Below are 25,081 nucleotides of genomic sequence, written 5' to 3'. Positions count from 1 at the left end.
AGTTACTATTACAATTTTAAAGTTAAGTTTAAACATTTTTACAGTTTAACTGAGGGCTTTTTTATGTTTACATTATGTTATTTAAGAAAGCAATTGCTATATAATCATAGATAAATTTTGTTTCTGTACCTTCCTTTAATATGTCATATCATAATGGTAGAATCATTATGGTGTTTTTAAAAAAAAAAAATGCAAAAATGATATAATGGTTAATCAATATAAATCATCGAAAATAATCTCAATGTTTATTTCTAAAATGCACTTACATACCTTTGCATCCTAATGAACTATCAAAATTGAAAGAAAATTGTCCTAGATGTACACCAATAGCTTTTACTGAGGTTTTCCACCCTTTTCTCCAGTTGAGTTATGAATTTATCCATACGAATAAAGATTATACTGTTTAAAGTATAGAAGCTTTTCTTATCACCCAATTTGCTTCCAAATTAGTGGGTAATAAACAAAATCAATTTTAAAAACTGAATTATCCAATCGCTAGAAGAATAAGTGTGTAAACAAAAGTTTTTTCAGTAAAAAAAACTTACCTGGAGCTCTGCTGATGCGTATTGCGTATAATTTACATACTGGTATTTTATTTTGTATTTTAATATTTGAAATCACTTTGAAGAAAAGAAATCATATACTGTCGATAGAAATTGTAATCAGACAACATCCTTTGTACATGTACATGTACTTAAATTTAATTACTTAAATTTAAGTACAACATTCATGTAATTTTACAGCTGAACTGGTAATAACAGTGAATGAAATGAGCACAAGCCTGCAAGCCCTTTATTGGTAAAATGCTTTCCGGGTATGCTCAAATTTTGGATTTTATATAGCAGGGCTTGTTGACAATTTATGCCAAGCTCTAGTGTAAGAATTTGTGCTTGTTCATTTATATACCAGGGCCGTTTATCCCTTGTTTGTATTATTTATGTTGTATTTTTTGGTATTTTTGCAGACTTTGACGCCGGAAAGAAAGAAACAGAAAATCAGCACAGAAAATGAGCAAGGACTTTCAAAACATGAACAAAGTTCAGTTGGATTAAAGGAAGTAGTGAATAGAGCAAAACAGAAGTTACTTAATTTTGCCTGTGAAAGTAATCAGAATGACTCTAAAGGGACGGAGGCCATTAATCAGTTTGACTTCTCCATTCTAAAAAGGATGAAACAGGACAAGTCTGATGAAATAAGTACAGCACAAACTGGTGATGAAAGTGAAGTTGGTAAAAATGTGAAAGAAAAGCTCAAGTCTTTTTCCCCTGTAATAAAAGCCAAAAAAGATGTTTGTTTGAGGTCTGGTGATGGAAGGGCTGTCAAGTATACTCCGTTGGAACAGCAGTATATGGAGTTTCAGGAACAATGCCCAGATGCTGTGCTTGCTGTTGAATGTGGATACAAATACCGCTTCTTTGGAGACGATGCCAAGGTTTACAGAACTTCTCTTGCTATAATATATTTACCAAACTTATTCTGAAATGTAAATAATCGCCATAACTGAGGTAAGTTACCTTAACTATATGTAACTTCGAAATTCACTCCTATTCATACTCTATTTTTATGCCCCTGAAGGAGAGCATAATTATGAAAATCCCACTGTTCATCAGTCTGTCCAGCTTTCTGTGTCAGGGCTGTAACTGCAGGGAGGGATTTGTAAATTAACATGCACATGTATGTGTTAAGTACATAAAGACTAAATGACATTTGCAAGACCCACAACCCTACCACAAAATTCAGTCACACTTGGAGTTTAATCATTATGGAATGCTGCTTATATGCATATACTGTATAGTTTGTCATGTTCGGCCTGTAAATTAGTCCTGCAGGAAGGGATTTTAAAATTAAAAGTTTGTTACATAAAGACGATGAGTCCCTACAAGTCCCACATCCTTACCTCAAAGGTCAAGGCCACACCTCCAGGTTTATCATTATGGATTGCTGCGTATATGCTTATACAGTGTAGTTGATATGTGTCTGGGCTGGAACTTCATGCACTGTGGAAATTCAAAATAATATGGCACACAATGTTCCTTACATAAAGATTAGTTCAAGCTCACGCATACAGTTTATCATTATGGATTGCTGCAGATATGCATATATTGTGTAGTTAGTTGTGCTGGGCTGTTATTTGTCATGCACCAAGGGATTTTAAAATTAATTGGCACATGTGTTCGGTAAACAAAGAACATGTATAGGGTGCCAGTCCTGTCCCTACCTCTACTGCATCACTCCTCCACACTTGTTGTCAGCCATTATGGAGGCCACATTATGTTGTCAGCCATTATGAAGGCCAGCGTATGCTTAAAGTTTTTGATAGCTCTTCCTGAATGTAGTCATACATATGTAATTGCATAATCCATTAAACTGGATGACACTTTGGGGATTTTATAAAAGGATGTGTTAATGGGTATTTATAATTCTGTGTTTCCAGACAGCTAGCAGTGTGTTGAAGATATTTAGCCATGTAGACCATAACTTCCTGACTGCCAGTATACCAGTCCATAGGCTCCATGTACATGTGCGACGGCTTGTGGCTGCTGGACACAAGGTATATCATAGCAAGAAAAAGGTTGTTTGATTGATTAATAACATTCTGACAGATATATATTGATAGTGGAGTATTTACGGTAATTAGATATATTAGATGTGTATCACAGTGGTTTTGTAATGATAGACATTTTATACTATTATAAAATTTGTATATATTGTGTGTTTTCAGTCACAGAAGTATAAAATGCTTTTGATCATATAAAATAGTATTCATTATTAATGAGATAATTAAGGATTGTATTATGCTGTTCATAAAAATATGACTTGATCTTAAACACCATGAAAATAACACACCCTTGGTTTTGAAGAAGTTTGGCATTCAATTTCTTCCTTAAAATCAACGGCACATTCAAAGAACTTCCTTACTTGATGCGCCATGTTACTCTTAGAAAGTTTGTTTGTGCAGGTTGGGGTTGTGCGTCAGACAGAAACCGCTGCATTGAAGGCTGCTGGAGCAAACAAGAGTGCCCCGTTCACAAGGAAATTATCTGCCATCTACACTCTGTCCACCCTCATTGGCCTTGATATCCTTCATGCTGGACAGTACATGGAAATGATTTCACCATGACTTGTACATGCGTCTGATATACACATTACCACAATGACTTGTCCATGACTTTCATTTCTTATCTCAAAGCCAATTCTTTAAACAGTTACATAATCTGGACATTATAACATTTACAGATATATATATGTGGCATTTAGTGGAGCAAATTACTACTACTGTTTCGAAGGCGTTGAGAGGGGGCTATCAACCATGCAGTGTACATCTGCTTTACATTTCTTTTTTCAATATGTCGAACAATGATCTATGTAATAGAGGCAAGGCATATCAGCTAATTTAGAGAAAATGACAATCTAAATTTCATTTTGTGATAAATTAGTTCAGATAAAATTATTAAGTAAAATTTTTACGAGCATGTGGTAATGCAAAACAGAATTAGATAAAATATTACCGCTCCTTAATTGTCGTACAATCAGATAGTACATCAGGGGAAATTGACCTTGAAGACCCAGTTTCCATGGCAACCAGTTACCTTGCCTGCATCTGTGATACAGGTCCACAGGAAAGTGGCAGGCTCACAACTATTGGCTTCATTGTAAGAGATTAAATGTTAACACACAGTCGTTTTGTTTTATATTAAATCACTGGAACAATATTCTGGTCATGTGTTGAAATCTAGTTTTATTGCATTTCAACATTTCTTGTTTCATTTGAAATAAAGTTGTTATGAAAGAAGTGTAAATCGGCTTTACGTTTGGATGTGTTGCCAATTAAGTAAAAACTTCTTTCTATTAAATTCTTTACAATAACAGCTAGCAACATCTTTTTCAAGCCACTGGAAAAGAAACAATGTTTGTTGTACTACAAATTTGTAATACAATAAAAAGTCATACATGTAGCTGTAAACTTCAAACAAGGTGGAACATTTGATATTCATGTTGTTTGATAAATGGTTAACAGGATGTAAGACAAGCTGCCCACATTTAAGGAGATTTATCATTTTGTTGTCATTGCTCATTCTGCAAGATTGCTCACGTATTAAATGAAAATATAACTGTTGGTGTTTTATAATTTTGCCTGCATTGAAAATGTTTTATCCAAATCTTTTTATTCCCTCAGGGGTTATAAAGTTCAGGATTAATCCTTAAGTCAGGATTGAGAGCTTTTAACTTAAGACATTTGTACAGTTGTTAAGATTGTTGTTTCTTTGGCCTGATATTTGCATGAAAAACAGTATAAAATGAATATAAATGACAGGAAACAATTATCAAAAGGTACTAAGCCCCTTTGGGCATGAATCACTCATACTCAAACAGACCCTCATATATTTTCAAGGACTGACAATTATCAGCTGTTAGCACTCCCGTCTCTTCATGAATGATGAGTCATGGTTATTACGAGTTAATTAATATTTGTTATGATGCTGGAAAGATATTTGCATGATGCTATGGAATCTGCCATTGTTGGATGTTCATTTGTGCTGTGAAAATTGCTGGAGAAAGGTTTTCAACTCCCTTGACCCATACTAGAATCAACAATATTTTTCTCCATAGGCAGTGCAGCCAACAACAGGTGATGTTGTGTATGACAGTTTTGTTGACACAGCAACAAGGTCAGAGCTGGAGACACGACTAGGGCACCTGCAACCTGTGGAGGTCATCGTTCCTCAGGATGTTTCCATGGAAACACATAACCTTCTTAACACACTGCACTCTCACTGGTGAATTATAGCATATAATCATTTCTCTTTAATGTGTTATATTTTTAGCTCTACTGGCCAAAGGCCAGTAGAGCTTATGCGATGGTAATGTGTACGTAGTATGTGCGTCCGTGCGTCTGTTAACAATTGCTTGTGAACACGATACAGTCTTCAGTTTTGATTGTATCTCAATGAAACTTGTACAGTATCTAGATATCCATTAGAGCACGGTTCCTTTCGAAAACCAGCCAGATCCGCCCATGCATGCCTAGATTATGGGCCTTGATACATGTAGTATAAAAAAATGCTATTGTGTAAACAATTGCTTGTGAACACGATACAGTCTTCAGTTTTGATTGTATCTCGATGAAACTTGTACAGTATTTAGATATCCATTAGAGTTGGTTCCTTTTGAAAACCTTCAGATCTGCCCATGCATGCATAGATTATGAGTCTTGAAAGTACATGTATAAAAAAATGCTATTTTTAGCTAAGTCTATCTTTAGCCAAATCTACATGAGCAAAGTCTATGTTTAACCAGGTTTACATGTAAAGTCACAATTGCTTGTGAATGTTTGTTCAAATTATGCCCCTGGGGTCATTACTGGCCACGCCCCCGGGTTCACAGGTTTGGTATTCTTAAATTGGGAAATGTTAAAAACCTTTTTGTCTGATACAGATATGCAGATCCTTGCTATTTTGAACAAGGCTTAATTTAGTGGTCCACTACCATGGTTGTTCAAATTATGCCCCTTGGGTCAAAACTGGCACTGCCCCGGGTGTCACAAGTTTCCTGGAGACTTATTTAAGAAACATTTTCAAAATCTTCTTGTTTCAAACTACAAGGCCCATACCTTTGATATTTGTTGTGGAGCATCATATGATGACCGTCTAGCAAAACATTTGAAATTACAGTCCAAACTCGTTATGTCGACTTTTTGGGACCTAGTGAAAAAAGTCCAGATAACAAAAATTCAACTCATCCGAATTACAAAAAATATCACCAATCCCAACAGAGTGTGAGTTAGATTGATGTCCGATGTTTACAATTGAACGGTCCTGTTACATATTTCCGTCGTGAAAACAGCAATCTAATTATTGAAAAATAAAGTGAAACAAAAGAAGAATTATATGTGTCAAATTTATTCGTTTTACGTTTATGGATCACACAAAACACATATAAACCTTAATCGCATACACTTGTACATTGTAAGAAAACGGTATAGCACATGTGCCCATTTGAGATTGTTATCAAATCAATAAGATGTTCATGTTTTAAACAATACCATAAAGAGCATGAGCAATAAATGTCTCTTTAATCAAAAACATAAACAAACATCTTAAATTATTCGCATTTACCAATTACATTTTTGTATCCTCCAATTATGACAGTTTGTTATATTGACACACACGGTATTTTGCGACATGCCGCAAACCGTCATGAATATTTTCACACCTACGACTCGATCTACAGTTCGACATAAAGAACATATGAAATGTGTAAAATTCGACCACAGGGACTGAAAAATGAGGTCGACATAGCGAAAAAGTCGAGATAAAAAAATCGACACAAACAGATTTATTTTATATAGAATAAGAAAGAATAAATTCGGGCCCAGAAGAAAAAGTCGACACAACCGGAAAGTCGACATATCCGACGTCGACATAGCTAGTCTGGACTGTATGCCCCTTGGGCAAAAGCTGGCCCCACCCCTATTAACTTACTATTAATTTTTAAAGCTACAGCAATTAAATTTTGACCATTTGTACAGTTTTGCAAACGAGCATCAATGTTGTCCTCGGATGTCCTTGACTTTGACCATTTGACCAACTTTTCTATTTTTAAAGCTACAGAAATGAAATTTTTACCATAAGTACAGTTTTAAAAGCTAATATTTTTTACCCTCAGGCACATAAAAAAAAATTCATGCAACTAATCTGCTTACAACACTTTTTGTCCTCGGATGTTGAACGTGCAGTGTTTTCAGCTGACCCAAACACAAAAAGTGAACTATATATTTGTTGCCTATTACTCGTAGGTACATGCTCTGGATTGAAAATGACCACAAGAGCCATGCGAGTAGAGCATAGGCCCTCTTGGGCCTCTTGTTAAGGATATCCTTTGTATTATTCTTCAGAAACTTTGCTTTATGTATGACTTCCAATGATCTTTCCATTATATGGGCAAAGCTTTGAAAGTGTGGTGCAAAAAGAAAAGAAAAAATCAGCAAACCATGTTAGATTGTTACTGAATTTTGCAAGAGGCCGATGTGATTTGGTTTAATAAGTAATTACTCAACCCTTGTTTACAGCCCTTTGCATTCTTTAAAACATGTTCTTGTCATAACAATATGTTCAAGGTAGGATATTTTCTAAAGATTAATCATTTCTTTGTAGGGAAAGTGGAATGGGTTCCATGAGAATAGAGCGGAAGTCGTCAGAGATTTTCAAGAAGACAACAGTGTTAAGGACTGTCAGTGACTTCTACAAAATGTCGACAGGTGAGATTATCTAGCTCCATTGTGAGGTATTAAGCTCTCAACAACCGATTTAAGTGTCCAGATGATTTCACCTCATCTAGATGTTTCATCGAATTATATTTACATGTGCATAAGTGTTTTTATTACGCTTAGCTTGACTATTCAAAAAATAAGGAACTTTACTACTCACCGTGGTGTAGGTGTCACATCTTGGTTAGGTTTTGCATGCTAGCACCTTTAAGTCATTATCTCATCAAATGTATTGTATTTATACATAGATATGTGTTCCCAACTATCAAACCTACAGAACTAATGAAGTTAGATAATACTATTTTGAATATGATGCAAATTATGGGCCTTAATTATTCTGGTTACGGTTTTGCATGTAAGCACAAATAGGTTAATACCTCAGCAACTGCTATATGTATTGCATTGAGACTTTATACAATGGTACTTACCCATTCAACCTACTTTAATAACCAAGTAAGATAACTAATTTTGCAAGTTATACAAATTATGGCTTTTTAGTATCGGACTAAAAAAGTCTGATTAAGTTTTTGCATGTAACCACATGTAAGTCAACATCTTAGCAAATACATCATGTATTGCATTGAAACTTTAGACATGCATTCCCAACTACCAACCCTGCTAACTTATTAAGTTAGATAACTTTTTCTTGCATAAAATGTAAATTATTGCCCTTTTTTCTTATTAGAAATTCTGGTTTATGTTGACATGTAAGTACACTTAATATCACAACAGCTGCTTGATGTATTGCATTGAGACTTTATTAAAGGGTACTCAATGATCAAATGTTCTTAAATTATCAAGTAAGGTCACTCTATTTTGCAATTCTCAGACTTAAAAGTGGCAGAATAGTCAAGAGCCCTGTCTCTGTGGCAGTTCATGTTAGATACATTGTCATCATCTGTGATGATCTGGAGCTGTAAAGCTTTCATAAAGCTTTTTAGTGATAATTTTGAACAATGCATATTTTAAATACTCTCTATTTTTCATCATATTTATTCTGATACATTTATTTGACTTTTGCTTGCCTTTTGTCATATTTTTGTTGTAAAAACATTGCTAGTTTTCTTTCAATTCAACGTAGGAAAAAGGCAAGTTTAAAGTGAAACTCTTATTCAATATCAATGCATACACATGTATAACAAACATATATTTTGACTGATAACCCTTTATCTACTTACTTAATGATGCATTTATGAAAAATATTTATTACTTATAACAATATTGTAACAGTGTATTTAATAGCTGAGAACGCAATAATATTAAATAATTGGTTAATGCTAAAAGATTTACATGATCTACTATAATCCCAAATGGTAGAAATACTGTGTTTTATGCACATTTCTTTCAAATTAAAATAGATATCCTTGATTAGTAATATTTGTTTCGACATTTATTTATCCTTTTTGGAATAATAAAACAATAGTATTTATTGTGGTAAATCTTATGTGGGAGTAAGAGTGCATCTTTAATTTTTCACTAAGATGCTTTATGAATATGGCCCCTCATTGGCCATAACCCAAAATACATAAGATATTTTATATGATCCTTCATTTATAGAATGCTATTTGATTAGTCAAAGTACTTTGCTTTGGAGGAAAGATTGTTTAAACTTTTTGTATTTTCAACAGCAACAACAACAAAATTGCTGACTTTTTGTTTTGCTTTAAAAAAACATCTCCTCTGAAACTACCAGTCCAAATACAATGAAACTTTACATGAAGCTTCCTTGGGTGACCATCTACAAAAATACAACAAGGGGTCACGATTGATCAACAACAACAACAACAACAGCACCAATAACAACAAAGGCTGACTTCCTGTTTTGCTTTAAAAAAACATCTCCTCTGAAACTACCAATCCAATTTCAATGAAACTTTACAGGAAGCTTCCTTGGGTGACCCTCTAGAAAAATACAACAAGGGGTCACGATTGATCAACAACAAAAACAACAACAACAGCAACAACAACAAGATGGCCAACTTCCCATTTTGCTTCAAAAAAACATCTCCTCTAAAACTACCTGTCCAAATTCAATTAAACTGTAAAGGAAGCTTCCTTGGGTGACCGTCTACAAAAATACAACAAGGAGTCATGATTGATCAACAACAACAACAACAAAATGGCCGACTTCCTGTTTTGCTTTAAAACATCTCCCTTGAAACTACCACACCAAATTCAATGAAACTTTACAGGAAGCTTCCTTGGGTGACCCTCGACAAAAATACAACAAGTGGTCACATACCAATATTACTATTGCAAACAAATTTTTAGCCTTGAAAGATTGCAAAATCAGTCATTTTTGGTTCCATTTCAATTAAAATAAAAATTAAAAATACATACATGTACTGCAATAATTTACTCTCATATAAGGCATCAACATTTAACCTTATTGTTAGTGGTTGGATGCAATAGTGCATCTAAAAACTTTACTTAAAGACACACTCTTACTCCCAAATTAGATTTACAACAATTAATAATATTGTTTTAATATTCCAAAAAGGATGAATAAATGTCAAAAACAATGGTTCTTATAAAGGATACCAGGTTGACCACAGTAAATCTTTTAGCATTCTCCAATCATTTAATATTTTTGCGCTTTCTGCTATTAAATACACGGTTACAATCTTTTTATCAGTAATTAACCTTTTCCATAAATGCATTATTTAGTAAGTAGTTAAAGGGTTCTCAGTCAAAATCTATGTTTGTTATACATGTGTATGTATTGATTTTGAATAAAAGTGTCACTTTAAAGGATTGTCATTTTTACCTTTTCAAGGAATAGTACAAACTGATTAACACCTAGCTTGTCCAGATCATAAGCTCATTTTTTTGTCATGCAAAACCTTTTATGTTGACCATTAGACATGTACATTGAAAGAGTCATGATAATTATTGACATCAGACTTTCCATTCACCTTTACAATAACTTTCAATCATATGTGTAACAAGTCCCATCACTCTGACTAAATATTTGTGGAGTAATGACCATTAAACAGTAGAGAAATATGTCTGGTCTTTTCTCATTCGAAGGATGTATGACATTGTAGCGATGATTCTACTTCAATTGAGAACTGTATTTCGGTGCATCACAGTCTTCTTACTTGAAACCAGGGACAAGTAAAAATTCCAGTCTGCTTGCTCATTTTAACTGATTTTTTTTATTGTTTGACTAAGCAATTCTGGTTAAGGTTTTAGACAATTAGTTCACATTGCAATATGTGTGTCAGAATGTTGGTGATGTCTGTAGCATTGATGTATTTGCAGAGAAAATATTTGAGCCAGAATGCTGTGTTAATGTAATGTAACAGTGATGTGTTCACAGTAATATATAAGAGCCAAAATGTTATTGGGTTGCAGACCTGCAATTTGTGTTGGGGCTCCCTGATTGTATACAGAGCTGCCTGTCCGCCCTCATCCATCATCTGGGAGACTTCCAGCTACAAGATGTTCTAGTGGATACCAGGTCTGTGATGATGGTGAATGGTAAAAACCTGCTTAGGGTATTGCAGTAAATGACCTGCTTTAGATATCTATACTTTAAATGCAACAATTCCTTACTATTGATGATGATCTGTTAGTGTATGTTATTGTGTCAGTTACATGTTATCATTGTACCCTATAGCACGTTCACGCCATTCTCTGGTCTATCTGACACCATGCAGCTGGACAGCTGTGCCCTGCGACAGCTTGAAGTCTTCCACAACCAGACAGACGGACAGGAGAGAGGCTCTCTCTTTAATGTTGTGAACCACACCCTTACCAAGCCTGGGGCGAGATTGCTGCGCTCTTGGCTAGCAAAACCATCTACCTCATACAAGTAAGATCTTGACGTTAAATGACCACTAGCGTTTACTTTCATGTGGGTTTTAAAGTGTTTACTGTATTTTTCACAAGTGAACAACTTTTTTTATGGCTTATTTTGAGATTTTTTTTGCATTTCAGTGAGATTATGTTGCGGCAGGAAGCAGTGCAACATTTAGTAGAATGTGGCCCTGAGTTGTTAGACAGGTGGACACAACTGCTTACTCAGTTACCGGACATAGAACTGAAGCTGACGACTTCCTTTCTGAAAAAGGTGGCCTTTTTGTTGTAAATTACTCAATGCTCAGACTAAATAATGTTCTTCTTAATCTGACAAATACCCACACAAATGCTCTAACTCTGACCAGGAACATTGGTAATCTCAATTCAAGAAAAGTAAATTATTTTAAAAACTTGTGTATGAGACAATAATGAAATTGACATTGTAATGTTACACATAAAAATGAAATCTATTTGAAAAAATTCAGATATAAAAGGTAAATTGGTAGCAATGCTTAGACACTTAACTTCTGTTAAATATATTATCTAAGAAGGTATTTTACATGACCATTTCTCTGAAACATATTTTCTGAATAGATTAGCCCAGCAGACTTCATAGCGCTGTGCGAGAGTCTAAGGCGACTGAAACAAGGTTTCACCGGCCTTCAGTCTGTGTCATTTGGAAGCGTTACCTCAACAAGGCTTCTAGATCACATGGATCAGGTGCCCAAGTTGTTGGATGATGTTGAGCAGCTCACCATCAATCTGGATCATAAGGCAGCAAAGTTAGAGTCTTTCTTGTTTACAGTACTTTTCATTAACATTCTTCTGATTTCAGAGCTTATAAAATATTGCATTAAACCTTTTTGCGCATATATCAGTCCTACAATAAGGTCTTAGTTATTTATATGGTTTATACAACCATTATGTAGATAATGTAGGACTGCTAGTTAATATTGAGATGTAAACATGATGAAAATATAAATGTGTACTTATCCCCACTGGACTTGTTTTGTTCCCAGAGAGAACAAGAAGAGTGAGTTGTTTCTGGACACATCCTCCTATCCTGGCTTAAAGAAAGCTGTAGAGCTGATAGCATGTGTAACGGGACAGTTACAGGAGCAGCGGCGACACGTTAGGCTTGTGCTTGGACAGCCTGGACTTGAATTCACCACTGTCATGGGTGTAGAGGTACAGGCATGAGTGTTTCCTAGATATTGGTATATATTTTCAATAGCATAGGTGAACAAGGGACCATATTACTGAAGCATCTTATAAATATTATATTAATATATATTTGTACTAAAAGTGTAAATTTTTCAATCATTGTATTGCTTTGAAAAAACTGACGCTCTAAAATGTATCGTTTTAATTTCCCCCCTAAAATGAATGCAGACTTGTTTGAGTTGATGTGATATATGCACTTAGATGTTTTGACATTTGCATGATGCTGATTGTGTGAAAGCTGTTCTTATTACTTTGTATTTTTATTTACAGTTTCTTGTTGAGGTGAGAAACTCGAATATAGCCTTAGTGCCAAAGGACTGGGTCAAGATCAACAGGTATTGCCATCTGGTCGGGGGTTTACACATCTTACCATAGTACATTCCATTGCCTGTTGACTTCAATATTCACTGCTGAGGAAATTGAATTTTTTTAGTTCTGTTCATAAGGAAAAGCAAACAGAATCTGAAAGTAACTGACTTACTAGTGAAAATATGAGTATAGCTTTTTTTATGTGTAAGTTATGATTAACTTTTGATTTGCAAATGTACCAGAAATATCACGAATTCTTTTAACTAAATTATTAAGCTTAATTCTGTGAATATTCATGCAGATGTAACGCTGATGTCTCCGTAAGCTGTTCGTTTTACAAATAATGAAGTTGAAGGATTGGTAAGTCAATGTGTCAGTGTCAAAGTTGTTGCAGCAAGCAAAAGCTTTAATGTTGACCATAAATTGGGTATGACTGTTACATAATTGTATATTATTTTGCCAGTACAAAGGCTGTGAGTCGGTTCCACTCACCAGAGATTGTATCCCTGTACAAGGAGCTGCAGCAAGCACGAGAGCAGCGGGACATTGAGGCTGGCGTTGCCTGGACCTGTTTCCTAGGGTAGGGGTATTGGGCCCTAGGGACACACTCCCTTGGGTAGTGCTGGGACCTGATATCATAATTATTATGCCCCCCTTCGAAGAAGAGCGATATATTGCTGTCGGTCGGTTGGTCAGTCGGTCCATCAGTAGACCAAATCTTGTCCGAGTGATAACTTAACAATACCGGGACGTATGGTCACCAAACTTAACATGAAGGTTGGGCAAGACCAATAGATGACCCCTATTGATTATAGGGGTCATCGGGTCAAAGGTCAAGGTCATGTGACATTTAATGGTAAAAGGAATTTAAAGCTAGTCCGAGTGATAACTCTACAATGCCTAGACCAATGGTCATCAAACTTGACATTGAGGCTGGGCCTGACCAGTAGGTGAGCCCTATTGACTTTGAATGAAAAAAGGTTGTCTTAGTGATAATCCAACAATGCCTGCACCCATGGTCCTCAAACTTGACTTGTAGGTTGGGCCTGATCAGTAGATGACCCCTATTGATATTGGGGGTCAAAGGTCAAGGTCACAGTAACCTTGAAAGCAAACTTAACAATTCATTGACTTATGGTCATCAGACTTGACATGAAGGTTGGCCCTGACTAGTAGATGACCCCTATTGATTTAGGGGTCATCATGCCAAAGCTGACGGTCACGGTGACCTTTAACGCAAAAAAAGCTTCTCCCAGCGATATCTCAACAACGCCTGAACCTATGATCATCAAACTTGATATGGAGGCTGGGCCTGCCCAGTGATAACTCAAAATCCCTGCACCCATGGCCCTCAGACTTGGGGGTTGGGCCTGACCTGTAGATGACCCCTTTTGATTTTAGGGGCCAATGGGTCAAAGGTCACAGTGACCTTGAAGGCATAAAGCTTGTCTGTGTGATAACTTCACAATGCCTGCACCCATGACCCTCAAACTTGACATTGAGGTTTTTGGTGACCAGTTGATGAGTCATATGGATTTTGAGGTGAAAGGTCATGGTCATAACTCATATTCATCATTAAAATTTCGTCATAATTACTTATTCCCTGCAGCTGCGAAGAGGATACATTTTTATCTGCAAATATCAGTCATCATCTGAACATGATTAAAAACTGTACCTTGTATCCTCACACTTTGTGGTCATAATATTAAAACTGCCTCACAGTCATCCAATGTCAATGACAAATCAGCTGTCATTTCGGTCCATGCATATTTCATTCAATTGTCCAAATAATCGTGACAACATGGCACTCAGGGTGGGCATAATGTTTGACAAACATCTCTTGTATACAATTTCTGTCAATCTTTTGACTGATTTTATGTATGATGTTAATTAATGGCTTGTTTTAATTCAAAGTAATTTCTTTGGACTTGCTTTAAATGATAAGTGTCAAGCAGAGCTACAGATAACTTTTTAACTTAAAGTGTATTACTATTTTACACCCTTATGCAATCTAGTAAAGTGTATGGTACACCCTTGGGTTATTCATTGAAGTATAATTTAGATTTGTAAAGTGTATTGGTACATAAAGTTACAAATATGACTGACTTACCGTATTTTCTCGACTATAAGATGGGGTAATATGGTCCCGATTTTTAACCTAAAGTAGGGGCCCCGTCTTATAAGCGAGGCTATAAGAAATTCAGAAAGAATAGAGTCAGAATCAGGAATATTCAACAATGTCTGTTGATGACACCCCAATAAAAGTGACATGATCACACCCATTGGATTAAGACGACCATCTGCTTTGTTTCACTACGATGAACACTCGATATAACGCTTGTTATCGGTTCAAACACATTGTTTATCACAGGAGACATATTTTGCTACCTTTAAAATAAAAATATTTTGAACATAAAATATTCAAAAAATTGAATTGTTATAGTTTCTATTTCGTAAATAAAACTTACTTTTTCCTTACAATTAGGCTTTGCGTTTATCATGCAGATACATGTAACTGGCAGAATTCAATACACATTTCATTAATTGTTACATTTATCCGCAATCATCAATGGCTATTTATTTCTCAAAATTTAAGTCCAATCAACTGCAATCCAAACAATCACTTGCGAAAATTTGACTTATTAACACATGTAATGGAATGTGTGGTGTTTGTCGGCTGCAGATCATACAGTGCAATTTATGACGTCGCAGCACGAGCTGTGTAAAGATCAAAGGTGCACTGCAATGGTTTGTGTTTATATAGGTCAATCAAACATCGTATGAATCCACATAACTCCCAAGATTGCGTCTAGGCTGGTTAAAACATACCATATCAAACATCGTATGAATCCACATAACTCCCAAGATTGCGTCTAGGCTGGTTAAAACATACCATACTGACGGAAAATAAAAATCAATAATCCTAAGCAAATGAACAAATTTAGTTGATAATTGACTGTTTAGCTTGAACATTATCACAGACTTGGAGAATTTCAAGTGCTGGATTTTCTTTAAAAATTGACCCCATCTTATAAACGAGTCGAGACAAAAACACCAGATTTCATGGGCAAAGTTAGGGGGTCGTCTTATAAGCGGATCGCCTTATAGTCGGGGAAATACGGTATTTTATTTAATGAACTTTTATATTTACATATATGTGAACTTACACAACATTTAAATGTTAAATTCACAAGTCCTGATTAATCTCAACAACTATTTAGTTACTAATTTGCTTTCTTGGCTTATAGCCTTCTGTATGTCTCTTTGTTTGTCTCCTTTTTTGGGTGCCATCGCTGAACGGCTCTTTTCGTGTCAAATGTTTCAAGTCTTACTCCGCCAACCATGCTTATTCATGTTTTTCTTGCAACTTTATATCACCAACATGCTTCTTGTTTTTACTTGAATTTCCAACACAAATATTAAAGTGTCATGAATAACATCATTTATTACTGCTTTAACAAAAGACAAAGTGGATTCAGTAGTTCCTCTGATAACAAAGTTCAATAGCGTATTTTTCTGGGAAGAAGGAGCCTTTTTAGCTGGATAACAGCCTTGAGCAGACATTTTTACTGGAGGCTTGATTTACACAGAATACAATCGATTAAAAAAACGCTATGCAGCAGTTACGTCCCCTAGCACACAGTAGATAATGAATCAATTTTAACAAACAAGTTTAACATTTAGACAAAACAGCTAGCGTTAAAATGGTCAAAAATACTCGGAAGAACGTTACGCCCTATTAATTTATTTTAAACGTACCGATACGAATAGCTCTTTGATTTTATGTCGTAATGGGCGATTTTTAAAATGTATTACGCCCATTACGACCCTTATCTGTTGCTCTGTAAAGACAAAAAGAGGAAAAGCCATTCTAAACAATAAAAACAATCACAAAGTACATCCAAAATATGGAAACAAAAAAAACAGAAGTTTATTTTTATTGAGTTTAGGGTAGATTCGACACAGTCAAAGACAAGCAAAAAACAAGTACAGGGAGTGTTTACAAGGTGTGGCAACACTGGTGTATTACCATTATAGATAATGTATTGGCAGAAATGTATATTTTAGTCATCATCTCAAAGCATTCCACCCTGGTATCCATACACTTTTTGAGCCATGAAATCCAGTCTGAAAATGCCCTTGGAAACTCTTCAATTGGTACACTGTTTGGTATAAGGCATTTCTTGCAGCACTGTGCAACTTAAAATAACACCCACATACATGTAGACACAACTTGATTTTGGGATTCAACAAAAAGTCAGGTGAAAGGTCTGGCCTGTATGGTTGCAAAAATATTATGTTACAACTTCAATAGTTGATAACAGCAGGGAGAACATTAAAAATACCCATCTTGCATCAATTCCTTTCAGAAGAACTATTTTCCCATGCACATTGTTTAGATCTGGTTTAATTTCTATTGTGATAATACCCAGTTAGCCGTGATACTTGCAACATGCTCTTAGCTCTTCTTGGTTATATACCCCATACTCATCAACATTACAGTATGAAATAATATAATAAGCCTCTGTAGCACAGTGGATACAACACTGGTCTGCAATTTTGGCGACACCGGTTCGAACCCGGTCTCCGACTCGTTTTTTTTTTTTTAACAATTGTGATATCAAAGAGTAAAATATTTTATTAGATAATTGTCCTGAGAGTCGTTACAGATAAAAAAAACTTTTTTTGTGCCAATCTGGTGTACAGTCCCTTTAATATCACATTAAACTACATGTTCATATGAATAAAATGTAAAATAAGGTGTGCTATACATTGACAAGATCCTGTTATGAAAACAATTCTTGGCTTTGCAGATGGCAGGATTGGTAGGGTTTTTTTTCTTCAAGGCTTGCTTTGATGTTTTTTCAATAACAATATGAAACCATTCCTTAACTTTTTATTTACAATTGTCCACGTTTGAGTTCAAATATCTTCAATATCATTGACAATTTCTTAGTGATGATAAATGTATCGAATTTGAATAACATCATTATTGATTATATAAAATGTAAATCTATGGAAAAAAAATAGATTAAATTCTCTCTAAGGTACAAAACTGTCTTGGACTGATGGCAGCATACATTAAATTTAAAATGTTCATAATGTGTTACAAGCTGTCTTTGTTCATCTCATGGTGCAGAGAGACACTTGCATACATGAGCGGCTTGTTGTTCCAGTGAGTTTTCCAGTAGATACCAGCGTTACAAGCAGGCTGTGCGGTGTGTGGCGGAGGTGGACTGTCTGTTGTCCCTGGCTGTGCTGGCACTCCAAGACAGCTACTGCAAGTGAGAATTCAGAGTCCATATACATTAACACATTGAGTCTTGGTTTGAGGATCAGAGAGAAATTTCAAAAATATAACAAAATATCGTTATTATATGCCATTTATTTTAACCATTTTCAACAAAAGTTATATATAACAATATCAAATTATTTGTTACATGAACAGCATTAAGTACCATTATTGCTCTTGAAATATCAAATGTACAATGATTTATTAGGCTTGTGTCTCAAACTCACTATTCATGACATTAATACTGGAATGAGTACTGATGTACCTGCAGGTCTGGTCAGTGCCCAGGTACAAAGTCATTACACTTTAGCTGATTTGTTTGGTATATTTTACAAATAAAATGAAATGTTTTCATGCAAATTCTCAGCAATCCAGATTATGATTTATGCTTGTGTATATACAAAACGAGTGATAGTCCCATACATTATAAAGCATGGTAATGCTTTTAAGAATACCCATTTGCAACACGGTTATTAGTACTGTGACGATTTTTAGATTGTGGTATAATTAATGTTATGGAGCTTTTTTGCCCTTAATTATTGGTATCCATTTGTTGTCTTATCATACATTACTGACTACTTATTAATTTCCTTATGCATCTCAATGCAAATAGGCAAACTTCAGACTTGAAAAATGCCATTTAACTTGCATGATTAAGACAACCATACCTTTCCTTAAAATTCAGCTCAAAACCGATTGATTTAAGCAATAAAACAGGTATGTCATGTTTCTCCAAACTGTATTCACTCACTTTGAAGTTCTTTTCTGTAAATTGTTCTGGCATGCAGGAGGGCAGACTTTTGGGCTTTATCAAACTCATCTATGAATCTGAATTACATTAGTTTGGATTGACATATTGTGATCAAACTTGGAAAAGTCTATGGAGACCTTTCATATAATAAAACAGTTGAAACTGAATATCTCCAGTAACAGTTCATTAATTATAACTAAACCTTGTAACTGGTTAGTCAGTTTGGCCCCAGCCGTTGGCCAGACTCATTGGTTGTGTAAGCAGTAATCTTAAAAGGAACATCAGACCATTCACATTGGTGGGACAAACACTGTTATCAAGTGAGAACTCTTTAGTTCCAACCTTGTGGCTTTATAAAGTGATAATTCTTAATTCTCTTTAAGTGGGTTTGTGATAATTTTTAATTCTCACCTTGTAGATTTGTGATAATTCTTAATTCTCACCATGTGGGTTTCTGGCCAACCTACGTGCTCTTTATTGAAGTCAATCCCTGAATTCTTTCAGTGCTAATACTCAATTCCATTCAAGATAATGGGGTGTTGTGCCAAAGTCAACACATATGTTGGGTTTTCAGAATCCTGCAGGGTTCTGTATTTTTGTTCTTTAAAGAGTAAAAAGCTAACTGAGTATGAGCACTAGTTGTTAAAATAAGAAAGACTTTGAATAGTGATTTTGTGATTTGCTTAAGAGTTTAAAGTTTGTTGGGTTTTGTGATTACTTTTAAAAGCCAATTTAAAGTCATTTGCAGACGTAGGATGTTTATTATTTTTTATTTCAGTAGTCAAATAATAGAAATCATTTTCTGAATAATTGGTTTCCAATCAAAAGGCGAGGAAATCAGCGGTAAATTTTTATATATAAAGAATCCCCGAAATACCTTAAATAAAATAGTTGCACTGTCTGTTAGAAGAATAATTTACAGTACACATTGGATTCAAATCTTATTCACATCGCATTTAATTCTTAGGTGGCTTAAATTGCCAACTAATAATGTCTTGCTAAAATACTAAAATTGTTATAAGTCATTTGGATAACTTCTGAATCATTTGACTTGATGCTATTTTGTAGTAATTGCAGCCATAACATATTGAACTCATTTTTATATCTACATGTATAAAATGTTAACTAATAATACACTTACTTCAATTAAGAATTAGTGTTAATACCAGCTGCTGTATATCAGGCTTCCATCAAAGTCAATATAGCCTCCTCTTTACATGGAAGTGTGGGCTTAGCTAACCTTGAAGTTAAATAACTCTTACAATAGCGTGGGTACCATGAGTAATTGTATAAAGGGTACCGAGCGTGTACCAAATTACTACCCGTTTTAGCCCTACACGATGATAGCGAATATGTGTCTTTAACTTTGCAACCAACCATTTGTTTTAAGTGCTTATACTGGTAGTCATTTCTGAGAAAACCTACATAACACTGTACTTACAGTTGTTCTCTTTGAGGCTGTAGGAAGTGGTCGTTATACCTATGAACATGTGTTTGGTATATTGTCACAACCACCCACAATTTTATCGGTTTTGTTGATTGATGTTACATGTTGTTACAAACATGTATACCTCTCTGGGAGGTCCACGTTAAAACGCCTACTTAGCCTTGACTAGAGATATTTGCATCCATTTCCACTTTAAAACTCCATTGAATATATGAGTGTCAATCCTTTGCATCTCTTTCATACTATTCTGCTTTTAAATTCATATGAGTGGACTTCATAAATCATAGATTGGAATTGTTGATTGAAATACCTATATATATGTTGTAATTTATGAGAAATGGTCTAAGGTCCATTGTCAAGGTACGTAAATACAAAAAGTCTAAACTGTCTGTTTTGAAGCCGTCACAATGATGGTATAAGGCAGGAGTTCACTGTTACTCCACCCACTTATTTTATATCTTGTTCAAATGATTTTTCTGCTCACCTGAAAGAGAACATAAAGTTGCTTCAGTTGTCCTCCGTCTGTCACACCCTTGTCTCGAGAATTACTTAAAAACTACCGATGGGATTGAAATGAAACTACTTGGGCAGATGGCAACATGCACATGTGCAAGAACCATAATCCTTCCTTCATTCATTGCTGAATCAAAGAAGTTGTGTTATCATTTTTAAGGCCTATTATACTGGAGGACAGGAGATGTCTTGATATAAATGGCGGTAGACACCCAGTGGTCAGTCAGCTGGTTACAGATGCACAGTATGTCTCCAATGACACAAAATTATCGGTGAGTACTATAAAGTTTTAAAAGCCGAAAATATTATGCTTTTATGCTAATATGTGTAAGTTGGTTAATTGATGACGCTGATAATGGTTAATGGTTATTAGTATGAATTTACCAAAATAAATGGTCCAATGTCTTGCAATTGCATGACCATTTATTTTGGTAAAGCTTACTAATAATCTAACATCTATCAGTTGAAACAAGCCACTCCTTACGGCATGCATGTTGCACATTACCATTTAATAATGCAACAGTTTAAGACAATTGATAACATCAGATGAAGGTTAGCCACCCGTCATTGAAAATACCGGCTCTTTTCATAAATTTTATTTTATTACTAACTTATTTCTGAAATATTTAGAATTTTCAACCACTGGTTTGTGAAATTCATTTAAACACTGTTAATCCAAAGTCGTCGGGACACGGATAAAAACTTCGGATTATCTTCAGTTTAGATAGACAGTTCAGATTGTGTAAATTAGCCATTGTATACAAACTACACCACAAAAAATAAAATTGTTTATTATCTGACATAGATGTTTGTTACATACGCATGCTCAATGTCATTCTTAATCAAGCGCTAAATCTACTTCATTATCACCTCAAATCGATGCCCGCATGCTATTGCCCTATGGTATGAAAACTATAAGATGACCAAGTTAGAAACAATGATTGATAAATTAGTGTGAAATACCGATTCGGGACTGTAATTTTAACTTTGAAATAGCGATAAATTCGAATAGGGGGTTCCGATTACTGATGAAAATTTGAATTAAACAAAATTGGTACCGAAAAATCAAATCCAAATAGTGATAATTTTGGATAAGTGGTGTTTGGTTTAACTGTGTTTAAATGTATGACAAATGCACTACCATGACCACATTTGCCGGAAATACCACCTGGACATTCCTTATTTTAACACCAACATATAAATGTTCACAAACATAATTGCATTCTGAGAAGTAATCAAATTGTTTTGAACATGTGTTTTTCAAGCGGACTACATTCACTGATCGTTTTCAGAACAAAGCCTTAATGTCATAATGGCAAAGTGATTGTTGATTTACTGAAATAATATGAGCAAAAAAATCAACTTTAATCCCAATGGAAGAAAATCAAACATTAGAATTCTAATGTACATGCACATTAATCAGCCTTGTTTAAGGGCAAGCTCTTTAAGGCCATGGTTGTGATGTTCACATGCTGAACTAGAGGTCCTGGGTTCAATCCAAACTTCAGAGTAATGTTCCACCATGTTTTTGTTAAAATATGATTTTAAATATTAGAAGTACAGGGTACCTACTTTACAAAACCATCTTTTGATTCCCATCCATATTATGCGTGATTACAATATTAGCAAAATCACATACAGAAAAAGTTTGTACTATGTATAAGCATTCATGGGATATTAATTTTCATGGTTTTGTTCATGGGGCAATCCAATCCCAATCCCAAGATCCCAATGAAATATTTTACCTTTAATCCTTTCCTAATAAATTACCTATGTTCAGTATACATTACACATAAAAGATCCTAATTTATGTTTCGTCTTACTGGTACTTGGATTTTTAAATGCAAAATTTATGATTGCAGTTCCACATTACTTACATTGGTATTTTAATTCTCCAGAAGCAGGCATATTAAAATGGCACAGTTCATGTGGGCCCATGTTGGGGTGCATTGAGACAATAAGGTTTAGGTGGTTATTTGGTTATTTTTTTTAGCTCACCAGAGCACGAAGTGCTCAAGATGAGCTATTGTGAATGGTCTATGTCTGTCATCCGTCAGTAAGTCAATCTGTCCGTCCGTCAACAATTGCTTAAAAAACATCTCCTCTGAAACTACAAGGCCAAATTCAATGAAACTTCACAGGAAGCTTCCTTGAGTGACCTTCGACAAAAATACAACAAGGGGTCTCAATTGATTAACAACAACATCAACAAAATGGCTGACTTCCTGTTTTGCTTTGAAATAACATCTCCTCTAAAACTACCACTCCAAATTCAATAAAACTTAACAGGAAGCTTCCTTGGGTGACCCTCTACAAAAATACAACAAGGGGTCACAATTGATCAACAACAACAACATCAACAAAATGGCCAACTTCATGTATAGCTTTAAAAAAACATCTCCTTTGAAACTACCAGACCAAATTCAATTAAGCATTACATAAAGCTTCCTTGGGTGACCCTCTACAACAATACAACAAGGGGTCATGATTGATCAACAACAACAGCAACAACAACAAAATGGCTGACTTCCTGTTTTGCTTTAAAAAATCATCTCCTCTGAAACTACCACTCCAAATTCAATAAAACTTTACAGGAAGCTTCCTTGGGTGACCCTCTACAAAAACAACAAAAGGGGTCTCAATTGATCAACAGCAACAACAACAACAACAACAACAACAAAATGGCTGACTTCCTGTTGTGCTTAAAAAAACCCATCTCCTCTGAAACTACCACTCCAAATTCAATGAAACTTTACAGGAAGCTTCCTTGGGTGACCCTCTACAAAAAACAACAACAAGGGGTCTCAATTGATCAACAACATCAACATCAACAACAGCAACAACAACAAAATGGCTGACTTCCTGTTTTGCTTCAAAAAACACATCTCCTCTGAAACTACCACTCTACAAAAAAAACAAGGGGTCACGATTGATCAACAACAACATCAACAAAATGGCCATCTTCATCTTTTGCTTTAAAAAAAACATCTCCTCTACAACTACCAGTCCAAATTCAATTTAACTTTACAGGAAGCTCCTTGGGTGACCCTCTACAAAAATACAAGAAGGGGTCACAATTGATCAACAACAACAACAACAAAATGGCCGACTTCCTGCTTTGCTTTAAAAAACATCTCCTCTGAAACAACCTGTCCAAATTCAATGAAACTTTACAGGAAGCTTCCTTGGGCAACCCTCTACAAAAATATAACAAGGGGTCACGCTTTATCAACAACAACAACAACAACAACAAAATGGCCAACTTCCTGTTTTGCTTAAAAACCCATCTCCTCTGAAACTACCAGTCCAAATTCAATGAAACTTTACAGGAAGCTTCCTTGGGTAACCTTCTACAAAAATACAACAAGGGGTCACGATTGATCAACAACAACAACAATCTGGTCAACTTCCTGTTTTGTTTTAAAAAACGTCTCCTCTGAAACTACCAGGCCAAGTTCACTGAAACTTTACAGATAGCTTCACTGCATAACCCTTTACAAGTATAAAACAAGGCATCATCATCAGTTAAGATATGTTTAAATTGCAACATTTTTATTAATGCTTTATCACAGAGTTGTGGCCCTTTGCTTAGGTGAGCGTTTTAGGGCCATCATGGCCCTCTTGTCTCTTTTAAAACCACATAAAATTTAGGTTTAAGTGGAATAATGTCTCTGCTCTGCCTACCCACAAATGTTCATCGTATTGAGATGATGTGCTGAGTGCATGTTACAACCAGCTTTTGTCAAGTTCACACTTAGAGGTCCAAGGTCATATGACTACACTTAGAGGTCTAAGGTCATATGATTTTATTGATTGTTTTGAAAAAATGAAAATCTACAAGTTTATTGAGCCATTAAAGGTATATTCTTGGAAAACAACAAAATGTCATGCTGACAAAAATATATGATATCACAATTTTATGAAGATTTAGGGTTCACTCACATTTGTCGTAACTTTTCGTACTAAATCAGTTCATGGACTTTTATCATTTCTTAGTCAGATAGGGAGAAAGTGATGTTGATAACTGGCCCGAACATGGGAGGGAAGAGCTGCTACATCAAGCAGGTGGCCCTCATTGCCTTGCTCGGCCAGATAGGCTCTTACGTGCCGGCCAAGTCTGCTACACTTGGCATCCTTGATGGCATATACACCAGGTAAGTGGGAGGTATTGGGAATATGATAATTCTTTAGTTTAGGGAATTTGGAAGGTCTTACATAAATCTTGTGAAAATCATACTGCTATTATTATGCAGATTTTTCATTGAAAAATTCCGTGTTATAGAATGGCGAAAACCGGTCAAATCTTTCCACATTATAAATTCAACAATTTTTTAAATCTTTATGAAACTTCGTAAGAATTTTTGTCTGCATAATAACTTGAAAGATCTTTAATATGGGTCATCCCAGTCAAAATCAAGGTCAAATGTTAGGAGAAAGAATTCCACAGTAATAAAAATTCATTATTTTTTGTCA

At 35.1% G+C, this 25,081-nt stretch overlaps 1 protein-coding gene across 1 annotated transcript in view; it reads left to right on the top strand.

The window, feature by feature from the left end:
* Positions 1-25,081, top strand: part of LOC128226635 (DNA mismatch repair protein Msh3-like) — a 42,277-nt gene that overhangs the window by 6,201 nt on the left and 10,995 nt on the right. Inside the window, exons 2-17 of the mRNA XM_052936597.1 lie at positions 965-1,432; positions 2,435-2,551; positions 2,960-3,078; positions 3,530-3,653; positions 4,612-4,778; positions 7,155-7,258; positions 10,625-10,730; positions 10,890-11,084; positions 11,210-11,342; positions 11,666-11,853; positions 12,091-12,259; positions 12,566-12,630; positions 13,068-13,184; positions 17,782-17,889; positions 20,769-20,880; positions 24,605-24,762. Coding sequence (XP_052792557.1) covers positions 965-1,432; positions 2,435-2,551; positions 2,960-3,078; positions 3,530-3,653; positions 4,612-4,778; positions 7,155-7,258; positions 10,625-10,730; positions 10,890-11,084; positions 11,210-11,342; positions 11,666-11,853; positions 12,091-12,259; positions 12,566-12,630; positions 13,068-13,184; positions 17,782-17,889; positions 20,769-20,880; positions 24,605-24,762 — 2,450 coding nt within the window. The remainder of the gene's footprint in view (positions 1-964; positions 1,433-2,434; positions 2,552-2,959; positions 3,079-3,529; positions 3,654-4,611; positions 4,779-7,154; positions 7,259-10,624; positions 10,731-10,889; positions 11,085-11,209; positions 11,343-11,665; positions 11,854-12,090; positions 12,260-12,565; positions 12,631-13,067; positions 13,185-17,781; positions 17,890-20,768; positions 20,881-24,604; positions 24,763-25,081) is intronic.

The sequence above is a fragment of the Mya arenaria genome, chromosome 3 (assembly GCF_026914265.1).
Source record: "Mya arenaria isolate MELC-2E11 chromosome 3, ASM2691426v1".
NCBI lineage: Eukaryota > Metazoa > Mollusca > Bivalvia > Myida > Myidae > Mya > Mya arenaria.
The sequence above is the reverse complement of the archived record's forward strand: the minus strand, read 5'-3'. Positions and strand labels throughout refer to the sequence as shown.